At 36.2% G+C, this 12,254-nt stretch overlaps 1 protein-coding gene across 1 annotated transcript; it reads left to right on the forward strand.

Moving 5' to 3' along the window:
• The first annotated feature begins 6,608 nt into the window (after nucleotides 1-6,608).
• LOC131165999 (U-box domain-containing protein 35) lies at nucleotides 6,609-11,772 on the forward strand. The gene is made up of 9 exons (XM_058124206.1): nucleotides 6,609-7,001; nucleotides 7,480-7,598; nucleotides 7,836-7,942; nucleotides 8,414-8,622; nucleotides 8,712-8,766; nucleotides 9,050-9,407; nucleotides 9,900-10,001; nucleotides 10,236-10,664; nucleotides 10,918-11,772. Exons 1-9 carry the CDS (start codon nucleotides 6,809-6,811, stop codon nucleotides 11,686-11,688), a joined length of 2,343 nt encoding a protein of 780 aa, XP_057980189.1. The 5' UTR covers nucleotides 6,609-6,808; the 3' UTR covers nucleotides 11,689-11,772.
• The last annotated feature ends 482 nt before the right edge of the window (nucleotides 11,773-12,254 follow it).

The following is a 12,254-nucleotide window of genomic DNA, read 5'->3' on the forward strand; positions in this document are numbered from 1 at the left end:
CTTTTATTGATTATTGTTCAAGAAAAGTTTGGGCTTACACTTTGAAGACTAAAGATCAAGTTTTATATGTGTTTAAGTATTTTTAGGTTAAAGTTGAAAGGGAGATTGGAATGAAGGTGAAATGTGTGCGCTCAGATAATGGTGGAGAGTACATTGGCCTATTTGATGCATATTGTAACAGCCAAGGCATTGGACAACAAAAGACAGTCAATAAAATCCCCTAACAAAGAAGAATTGCTGAAAGGATGAATCGCACCATACTAGAGAGAATGAGATGTATGCTCTCTCATGCAAAGTTGCCAAAATCATTTTGGGAGTGAAGCAATAAGGACAACGGTGGACTTGATTAATTTGTTTCCTTCAACTCCTTTACTTGGTGAAGTTCCCAAAAAAATTTGGAAAGGTAAGGATGTCACTTATAATCACTTGAAAGTGTTTGGTTGTCGTGCATTTGTTCACATTCCAAAAGATGAAAGATCCAAACTTGATGACAAGACAATGCAATGTATTTTTCTTGGCTGTAGGTGTTGGCCTAATAAGGCTTACAATTCTTATTTTGATGATAACAAATCAATGATGTGTTTAATATGGTTCAAGTGAAAGTTTTTCAGGAAAGTAACAAAGCTCAAGTGCATAAGGAAGCCTATGGATTACAAAGAATTCTTGAAGAATATAATAAAGCTTATGGATTACAAAGGGCATGAGGAATAAAGTTATACTAGTGAAAAGCTCGAAGAAAAGATTGAAACCACAAAGATGATGGAAGAATAAGATTGAAGATTAAAGAATTATATTTTTCAAGGATGTTCTAAATGTAAGTACTTCAAAGTAAATTTCAAGTATAAATTTATTTGAAGCTCTCAAGTAATTCAGAAATATATTTTTGAATACTGTAAAGAATATTTTTATAATAAATGAAAAGAAAGGGTTTTTGAAAAAGAAAAACTTTTCAAATAAAGAAGGGCCAGGCGACTGCCATGATGTGGCAGGCGACTGCCAAATTAAGTAAAAGGTTTTTCAAAAAGTTAGTAGCAAGACAAGCAACTACCTAAACCTATCAGGCGCCTGCGTGAACAAGCCAGGTGACTGCCTTGGTTCTGATAGGCGACTGCCAGCATTCTATGTTAAGAGTTTGTTCTGTGACAAGCGACTGCCACTCGAACGTTGGCATTAAATCTCTCAACGGGAAGATTTTTTAAACCATGTTTTTGGACATAATTATTTTAAAATATTTGGAAACGATTTTAAGGAAACCTTGGGAGTAATGAATGGCTTCTAAACATCTATAAATAGCCCCAATCTTCAAAAGTTTTTAACAATTAAGCAATATTCAAAGGTTTTTGAAATTAAGCAATCTTCAAAGGTTTTTAGATCCAACAATCTTCAAAAGTTTTTAGATCAAGCAACCTTCAAAGGTTTCTAGATCAAGCAATCTTCAAAGGTTTTGAGATCAAGCAATCTTCAAGCATTCAAAGTTCTCAAAGGATCTTAAACTCTTTTGTGTTCAAACTACTGATTTGCTACTGATTTATACTTTGAAGCAAAGCTTTCAAAAGTCAGAATCTTTCATCTTTTGAAAATTATTTGGTGATTCATACTAAGTATTGAGCGTCAAATTCTTTTATATTTGAATTACTTTGAAGTATCATTGTGCTGATTATTGTACTAATCTACTCTGCTGTGAGAGTTTTTCTTTTGTACGCAAAATCTCTTTATCTTGATACTTAGACGATTCAAAGCTGTTGAATTGTTGGACCAAACGAGGAATTGTCATTTGGAGAGGCGGGCTCTAGCCTAACAGAAGGAGTGGTTGTAAACAGGTATTGTTCCACCCGGTAACGGAACTAATATAGTGGAACCCTTTGGTCTTTTTCCAACGGCGAGGACGTAGGCTGTGTTGAAGCCGAACCTCGTAAAAAATCTTGTGTCTTTCTCTCTGCTTTACTTTATATTCTTTACTTGCTATTGTTGTATGGTTTAAAAGTTCAGGTTGCAGGTTTTTAAGTGAGAAAGAAACAAAGATACTTGATATTTAGAAAGTACGTTTTGATTAACTGTTTTCGGAAACCCAAAAGGGAGTAAGTTGGTTAATCTGCGGGAATCTTGATCAAGAGAAGTGCATACTAAAAGCTTACAGGGAAATTAACAAAAGCTCTAATATTCTTTGTTGAGTAATTGAATTGCTTTGATTTCATAAATTGACTCGTGAATTTAAATTTCAGTATTTTTAAGTGTGATTATCGTTTATATATTTTGTTTTCTGGGTATTAAAATCAAAATCTTAAAAATCATTAAAATTTAAAAGAATCCAATTCACCCCCTCTCTTGGGAAGTTATTCCTTATTTCAATAGGCATGATGAATTTGGATATAGATTGTGGGATCCAGTTGACAAGAAAATTGTTAGAAGCTGGGATGTTGTATTTTTGAAAGATCAAACAATTGAAGATTTTGACACGGTTGAGCAATCATAATCTAATGGGAATGATTTTGTTGACTTAGAGTTACCTTCTCCCCCTTTGGCACATGATGAAAATATAGAAGATATTCTTTCACGTCTTGAAGATGTTGGAAATGTTGAAATTCCTAGTGATGTTGAAGATGAAAATGAGGGGGAGCAACAAGTTCAAGAGCAAGCTCCATTGAGAAGGTCTTCAAGAGAGCCAAAACCTTCAACGAAATATCCATCAAGTGATTATGTTACTCTAACGGATCAAGGGGAACCTAAAAGCTATCAAAAAGCCATGAACCAGGAAAATAAAGTTGAATGGATGGAGGCTATGCAAAAGGAAACGAACTCCATAGTTGACAATCACACTTATCATTTGGTTAAACTTCCTCCTAGAAAGAAAGCTTTGAAAAATAAATGGGTGTTTAGGCTGAAAAATGATCGAAAGAATCTTTGGTACAAGGCTAGGCTTGTGGTAAAAGACTTTGGTCAAAAAAGGGAATTGACTTTGATGAAATATTCTCACCAGTTGTGATGATGTCATCTATTCGAGTTTTTTTTGGCATGGCAGCATACTTGAATTTAGAAGTTGAGCAACTAGATGTGAAAACTGCTTTCTTACATGGTGACTTGGAAAATGAAATTTACATGGAACAATTGGAAGGTTTCAAACAAAAAGGGAAAGAGAATTTAGTGTGCAAATTAAAGAAAAATTTGTATGGGTTGAAGCAAGCACCACAGAGATGGTACAAGAAATTTGATTATTTCATGATTGATCATGGTTACTTAAAAACCTCCTCGGATGATTATGTGTTTGTGAAAAAATTTCTGGATGGTACTTATATTATTCTCTTACTCTATGTTGATGATATGTTTATTATAGGACAATATTTCTCCAAGATTGGTAAGTTGAAGTTGGAGTTGAGCAAATCTTTTGCTATGAAAGACTTGGAACCAACAAAGTAAATTCTTGGCATGAGAATTGTTCGTGATCATGAAAAAGGTCAAATTTAGTTGTCTCAAGAAAGTTACATTGACAAAGTGCTTGTGAGGTTCAATATGGATAAAGTAAAACCCGTTGGTTGCCTATTTGCTACTTATTTCAAGCTTAGTACAAAACAAAGTCCTACAAGTAAGAAAGACAAGGAAGATGAAGAAAATTCCTTATGCTTCGGCCGTTGGTTCCTTAATGTATGCAATGGTTTGCACAAGACCGAATTTACCTCACGCCATTGGAGTTGTTAGTTGATTTCTCTCTAATTCGGGAAAGGAGCATTGGTTAGCAGTAAAATGGATTCTTCAATATCTTAAAGGCACTTCAAAGGTGTGTTTGTGTTTTGGAAATGGTAAATCTATGCTCCATGGATTCATAGATGTCGACATGGTTGGTGATGTTGATTCTAGAAAATCCACTTCGGGGTTATTTGATGATTTTTACATAGGGAGCTGTGGCATAGCAATCTAAATTATAGAAATATGTTGCTTTATCTACTACGGAAGCCGAGTTTATTGCCATTACGAAATCTTGCAAAGAAATACTTTGGTTGAAAAGATTCTTGAAAGAGTTGGGAATGGAACAAGAAAAGTATGTTATTTTTTGTGATAGCCAAAGTGCAATTCATTTGAGTAAGAATTTTATCTTCCATTCAAAGTCAAAACATATCGATGTTAGATATCATTAGATTCGGGATGTGTTGGATAGGAAATTATTGTAACTTGACAAAATTCACACTGACGATAATGGTTCAGATATGATGACAAAAGCATTGTCTTGAGACAAGCAAGCTTTGGCCAAATTGGTGGAGTCGTCCCTATAAGTCGGGAGACTTTTTGGGTTTCCCTCCTTGTGTGGCCTGGAAAGTGGTTTGTTTTTTTTTTTTTTTTTGAGCTTGTTGGCTTCTCAAGGAAGCAGTACTCACCTTCAGCACAAAGGTCTCATGTGTAGGAACAACTAGCTTCCCCTTCATCTCCTTTTTCTCCATTTTTCTACTTACAGCAACTAGTAGCTCCTTAGTTTTTTTCTCCATTCTGTTTCACTCATGTCTGCAGCTCCAACACCTCACTCCAGCAACCACGCAAGTCGTTTTCTTCGTTGTAGCAACCTACTGCTGTTGTTTCGACTATGCATTTACAACATATTGGTATTTCTTTGATTGTCCTCATTTTTTGTTGGTTCTTTTGAGCTTTGTTCAGAATATTTGGTGAAGTATTTCCATCTTGCTACATTTATTTATATACTTTTGTGTATTTGTAAGGCTTATGACTTTTGTATCCACTTTGTACGAATTTGGTGATAGTGGATTTGGACTCTCGTGTCCCGTGGACGTACATTTGAGGGAACCACGTTAAATTTCTTGTGTCGCATTTTTATTTATTGTTTGCATACTCCATTGATTTACTTATGGGAATTAGTTCATATATAATATTTTCCCCCAAAACAAATCACAATTAAAAAAATTAGGGGAAATTAATTAAAAAAGAAAAAGAAAATGCTAATTGAGAACTATAGGGGAAAACCCAAAGAGATTAGCTATTCAGGAATGGCACAAAATGTCAAAAGTCAAAGACTCCAACTATTTAAAAATAGTTTAAGAAAACTGAAGAATCTTTGATTTTTCAAAAATGGAGAAGTTAGAAAGTTATCCCAAAATAAAAACAACATATGAAAAAGATAACCCTAAATAATTTACAATGATTTGTCAGAATAGGACTATTAAAAAACAGGGTAAAAGATACTCATCTTCTCCAAGGTTTGGCAAAAAGACAAAATCTAAGGTTTCAAAAGTGTCATAAACCCTCATCGAACTTTGTTAAAAAGACACAAACTTTCCCTTCAAATTTATCTTTTTGCAAAATATAAGAAAAAAGTTTGTCTTTTTGACAAAACTTAGGGGAGGTCTCTAAAATTCTTAAAATTTCAAGAGTGGTCCTTGAAAATTTAAAAACTTTAAGAAAAGTTATTGTCTTTTTGTCAAATCTTAAGAAATGAAACAAAATTGGCATTGAGCTTTTTAGTAATCCGTAGTATATAATACATTTAGGACATGTAATATAATTAGGCATATGTCTTGTTATAGTAGCTGTGAGAATGTACGGAGTTGGAACCAAGGTTTTAAGTCACAGTAAAGGGTAGCATAATGTAACGGTAACACGTGTAACGGGAAGCCTGAGTTGGATGTTACATAACGGGAAGTGGGTGCAACGATTGTGTAATTTTTTAAAGCACGCACAACCTTGTGCATATTAGCGTATTTGCACATTTTAAACTTTTAGCCCTTCTTAGAGAGAGTTTTAGAATATTTCGGATCATTAGTTCAAGTAACTAACTTATTTGGTATGAGTAACAAGTTTACATTTGTTTTAAACCATAATTGATAGAAAAATTACGTGTGTATGCCTATTTATACTTCTCATTGTTCTTATTAGTGATAAATTATTATGTGCGCTAAATTAATTAATAAAACAAAAATACATTATACACTCCATTAATCTATTAGACACATAAAACATATGATAATACAAATATAAAACAGTTAGAAAAGAAAGTAGGTTGAAGTTGAAAAATATAGAATATAAATATCACATTACTAATATTATGAAAATAAAATATTTTTCTGACGAGTTAATATTCTCAAATTATTAATTAATGCATCTTTTGTAAGTATTTAAAGAAATAGTAAAATTTTGTATCATTGTCATCCTCATTATAATCTTTTCCACATCTCGTCACATGGTATATTGAGGATGGTTTATGAAAGAGAGGGGAAAAAATAAGAAGAAAAAGTAAAAAATAAAATATATTTTTCGGTCGTTACATAATTTATGTAGCAGCCTTTACGTAATGGTCGCTGCAGCCATTATTTTTCTTCCGACTGATTTTGCAGTGAACCATGGTCACAGCAGTTATTTAAAACCATGGTTGGAACGGAATGGAATGCAGTGGAGAGAGCTATTTTGAGGGGTGACCCCACAATATAAAACTAAAAAACCCGCCTGCTTCCAAAATTGATGGGGTGTTCATCATCTCTGTAATGCTGGGGACGTTGGATGGATTAAACCGAAACAGCTAAAAAACTAAATATAGAGTATAGAAACAAGAGCATTATGCGAAATGGTTAATTGGGATGACTGGGTATGCAAACCAACTCGATCCCTCTTAGGAGGAGGGTAATGGGATTTTTTTGTTTCTCGGGAAATGTAGTCGTTAATTTGTTAATTGTTGAGAAATGTGGCGGACGTTGTATAAGAGGGGCTGCAGTGTTCGAGGTTCCTCCTGTTCCTGACGCTGAAGCTGATGATTTAAGATAGATAATTTTTGATTTGGTGGGGAGAGAGAGGGAGAGAGCAAATTGATTAGTTGATGGCACGACATGCTCGTGGTGGTGGCGGTGGAGAAGGAGGGAAAAAGGGTAATATGATAGCAGTGGCAATAGATAGGGACAGAGGCAGCCAATATGCTTTGAAATGGGCTATTGATCATATCGCCAGCAGAACCCAAGCTATCGCACTCCTCCATGTCAACGAAAAAATGGCCTCTCCTCTTCCCTCTGCAAGTACTCTCTCTGCCTAGCTCCCTCTCTCTCTCTCTCTCTCTCTCTCTCTCTCTCTCTCTCTCTCTTCCCCCCTATATAAATAATAATTATTATTATTATTTTAAAATATTGAAGAGCATCAGCCACTTGTTAATTAATTAGAGGCATTTACATTTGGTTGTTAATGACATCAAATTTTCCTTTGGCAATTTCATTGATATATATATCTGTGTGTGTGTGTGTGTGTATGACTGTTTGTATGTATGTATTTATTTGCAATGGGGCAATTCAATCTCATTGGATACCCACACCCTAGCTAGACTTTGTTTTGAGTGATTTGGGCAAATATGGTTTGCTTTTGTTTAATTTTTCCTTTGGTTTGCAGAGTATTTAAGGTCAAGAGGGTCTAGATTCTACAATCGTTGTTCAAAGACAAAGACAGAATGTAAGTAATGGAAACTTTTTTTTAATTCTTTTGGGTTTCTTTGTGTTTGCGCAGCTGGGAGCCAGTCTAGCTCCGATGCCACTGATGAAGTTGCAAGAGCGCATAAACAACAGTGTGAACATCATGCCAAGGAGCTGTTCAGTCCCTTCCGTTGCTTTTGTGCTCGTAGAGATGTGGGTTCTGCTGATTTGTACTTCCTATACATAATTTTTACAGAACATTTACATTTCTTCTAACATCCTCATGTGCACACGCGCGCGCACACACTCATTGAGGGATGTGAGAAAATGTTGAATGTGTAACTTCTAAAATCATCTATTGAACCATTCCATTTACCCTTAAGAGAGTAGGAGTTTCCTTCTCAAACTAATCTTTCAATTACTTCATTCTCTGGTCAATCTTTGCAACAGATGAAGTGTCACCAGGTCATTCTTGAAGATTCAGATGTGTCAAAAGCATTGGTTGATTATGTTACAGACCATTCAATTGAGATTTTGGTAATGGGTGCACCACTAAGGTAATTAACTATACTCATCTTGTTTTCTTCATTGTCAAACACCTGAAAAAATGCTTGAACAAAATCTTATACTTAAATATCCTCATTCTTTAAAATGTTAGAGAAGGAACTAATTCAAATGTCCTAAATTGCATACCATTATGCATGCATTCTTTAATCCCAGAACAGGCAGCAAATGTAAGCATGCAATGCATCATTTCAACAACACAAAAAAAGAAAAATTCCAAATCTTTTACCACACACATCGCACTTAAATAAAGCCAAACAGCTCAATAATTAAAATAACATCATCTGTTCAAGTAAAGCTGATCATTTCACTTTTAGGTGTTGGAAGCAAGTCTGAAAGTTTGCACATTTCTCATACGCTCAAATTCAAGCTTCAAATTGGCATTATAGATCTATAGAGTGCGTCTATGCATATAAGAAGCGATTAGTGCAATTTTGTTAACTCTTTATCTTTCTATTCCAAAGACACAAAACAGGAGACATTACAAGTAACGTGAAGAAAAATGCACCACGGTTCTGCGAAGTTTATGTCGTCTCCAGGGAAAAGATGATGGGGATGAAATCGAATAGCCATTCCCGCAGTGGCAATGCAAGCTTTCAACACCAATCGACAAGTCAATCCAGCATTTCAGAAACAGCTGAGGCACATTTCTCGCATAACAGTGGTTCAAGAGGTTTGTTCTGCAATTTAAATAATATCACGTTCTCAATTTCTACTAATTAGTTTGCTCCTTGTTCCTAACAAATACTTATCCTATTTTAGTAACAGAGAAGTCACCAAGTTCATCTGATACCCTGAATGAGGACACTGAAATCAAGTAAGTCATGACCCATTCAAACTATAAACTAAGTCTCAAGGTTTTTCATATGGGGTACTGTCTTAGGAGCACACCAAAAGAATATTAATTTAGACATCTAGGATACAAAACGGATAACAATTTCTTTATCCTGTAGTTTCATGTTTCTGTTGCATATATTTGCAATTATTTCATGCCTTATACGGCATTCTGGTTCTTTAAAAATAGAATATGCTAGAAAAGAAAAGACATTATTTGGTTTATTCTATGAGAGGGAAGGACTAACTCATAGCTTATGAAACAGGTCACCGTTTGGTAGGGGTAGAACTACAATTAGCAAATCACATGGGGGCCGTTCTCCTCTTTCAATTAACAGACCTCACCCGCTTTCAATTGGCAAATTACAAGGGGACCACTCTCCTCTAGAATCTGATATATCCTTCGTGAGCTCTGGCAGGCCTAGCACTGACCACATGTCCCCATTTTATGAGAATTTGGAATTTGCCTTAACCCACCAGCATTCGAATAGCTCGGACACAAACTACAGACTTTATCAGTCAGCATACTCACCAGGTGCCAAGCCATCTGAGCATAACTATTCACATGATTTCTCATCTAACTCTGGAGAAAGTGGGACATCATCATGGCCATCACCAAACACAGTAGGTGTTCATGTAATTTCACCAAAACAGTACTTAAAACTCAGTAGGCATCTACACACACTCATACATACAGTCATACTAAATTATGCATGTTTTTAGCCATATGTGATTGTTTTAAGTATTACCAATTTTAAAATGAGTAACTTATGTGTTACATCATCTGCCAAGCCCATGAGTGTGCTATGAGAGTTTGATCTGGGAAATAGTTCTGTAGTGTAATAATCTTCTGCAGCACTTGCTCTATCCAGTAGATATATGCCTAGTTTCCCTGTTTCAATGTCTCTCGACCGTTTTATCATTTCACATTAATCAACCATTTAGCTTTCAAAAACATCAAGAATAACAACAACTTAGAAAGCGGAAGTTACAATGTAAATTTACCTGAATAAACCATGAGGGTGTAGGCTTATGCATGCAAGTATGTGCGTTTATGCAAGTAAAGAGTTGCAGAATGGAAAACTAATGCTGCTGTTCCGAATATAACTATTATAGGATGATGTCGAAGCTGAAATGCGAAGGCTCAAGCTAGAGCTCAAGCAAACAATGGACATGTACAGTACAGCATGCAAGGAAGCACTTTCAGCAAAGCAGCAGGTACTTATGGCTGAATTCTGCACCTAGTGAGGTTTTAAACTTGTTTGATAAACTTCGACCTTGGTGAAACTGAAAATTTTGAGGTTTTATAGCATTTTTTCTTGGTATTGGAATGATGTTGAGAAATAGAACTGGCAGAAATTGAAATAAATACAGTGCATATGACAATATAAAAAATTTAAAACCTCAAATGCCAACATGAGAAACATAAAATCTGGTGGACTTCCATTGCAGGCCAAGGAACTCCACCGATGGAAGATTGAAGAAGAACATAAAATTGAGGAGGCACGACTTGCTGAAGAATATGCATTTGCAATGGTAGAGCAGGAGAAAGCTAAGTGTAGAGCCGCTATTCAGGCAGCTGAAGCAGCTCAAAAGATTGCAGAACGTGAAGCACTAAAAAGAATGAATGCAGAAAAGAAGGCCCTCAGAGAAGCAGGGAAGAAGAAGAGAGCACTAGATGCTCTGGCTCAAAACGATGCCAGGTATCGAAAATACTCAATTAATGAGATTGAATCAGCAACTGAGTCCTTTCTGGAATCACGCAAGATTGGGGAAGGAGGTTATGGGCCAGTGTACAAGTGTTATCTGGACCATACGCCAGTTGCAGTAAAAGTTCTTCGTCCAGATGCAGCTCAAGGAAGGTCACAGTTTCAGCAAGAGGTACACGACTTACGCACATCATTCAAGTTTAGGAATTTTACTGAATAAAGCCTACAACTTTCTTGTAGCTAGAACTTGGTATGCATATCCAGCAATTTAATGGTACAATTTGTTCTTCTAAATCTAGCAGCCAGTGCACAGCACAACTAAGCCCATTTGAACCAATCATATTTGTAGACCTAGATCATAACTAACTTTATATTGGTAAAAAGTCAATGTTTTCTTCAAATTCATATTGACAGCTCTAATGCAGGTTGAAATACTTAGCTGCATACGGCATCCCAACATGGTTCTCCTCCTTGGAGCCTGCCCGGAGTATGGCTGCCTGGTCTATGAATACATGGCTAATGGAAGCTTAGAAGATCGTCTCTTCCGGCGAGGGAATACCCCAGTACTTCCTTGGCAGCTTAGATTCCGAATTGCTGCGGAGATTGGTACTGGTCTTCTTTTTCTCCACCAGACCAAGCCAGAACCTCTAGTACACCGTGACCTGAAACCCGCCAACATATTGCTTGACCGTAACTATGTCAGCAAGATTAGTGATGTTGGCTTGGCCAGGCTTGTCCCTCAATCTGTATCCAATAATGTAACTCAGTATCGCATGACTTCAACAGCCGGCACCTTCTGTTACATAGATCCAGAATACCAGCAAACTGGGATGCTTGGAATAAAGTCTGATATTTATTCACTTGGGATCATGCTCCTACAAATAATTACAGCCAAGCCCCCAATGGGGTTGACTCATCATGTTGAAGCATCCATTGAGAGAGGAACTTTTGCTCAGATGCTTGACCCGGCTGTTCCTGACTGGCCAATGGAAGAGACTCTGCACTTTGCAAAGCTATCGCTTCAGTGTGCAGAGCTGAGAAGGAAAGATAGACCGGATCTTGGGATGGTAGTGTTGCCTGAACTTAACAAATTGCGGGCACTAGCTGAACAGAACATGCATGGCATCAATCTGACTTTCAGCAGTCCAATAGCCTCACCAACTTACAGCCAAATTTCCAAGTCTCAAGTGAGTTGATAATGCAGACATAGGCTGCAACGCATTTAGTTTTTGTAGAACAAAACTTAATATATAAATGGACGCGCGCCCGCGCGAGCACGCAAATGCAAAACCAGTTTTCTTTCACATCAAATGGGGGAGTATGGACTAAAAGTTTGTTGAAAATAGTTTGCAGATTCAAAAACTCCGGCATTCTGCAAAATTACTCTTCCTTCCCTTTTTTATTTTTTTTTTATTTTTTATTTTGCCCTCTGTTTGTATTCTGGGAAAAATGAAGAAATGGAAAGCAAAATAAAACCACAAAAAAGGAGTTAGGGTGTTCTTTTATTATTCTAATTTCCAAAATTTGCAAATCTCACTATCATGCCAACTATTAATTGTATTGAGCTTAGCTAAGTGGTGTTTTTTCCCCCATGTTTCTTATGTTCTTCCCACCATTTCTCAGCATCCAAACAGAGAATTAACAAAATTAAACGATTTTGACAGAAACGGTGACTGGTAGCTCATTTTACATTTTTTTTTTTTTTTAATTCCACTGGGGCAAGGAAGTTAGCGGGGTCAGGGCTATAGCATTACAGATTGAA

Source organism: Malania oleifera, chromosome 10 (genome assembly GCF_029873635.1).
Source record: "Malania oleifera isolate guangnan ecotype guangnan chromosome 10, ASM2987363v1, whole genome shotgun sequence".
Lineage (NCBI taxonomy): Eukaryota > Viridiplantae > Streptophyta > Magnoliopsida > Santalales > Ximeniaceae > Malania > Malania oleifera.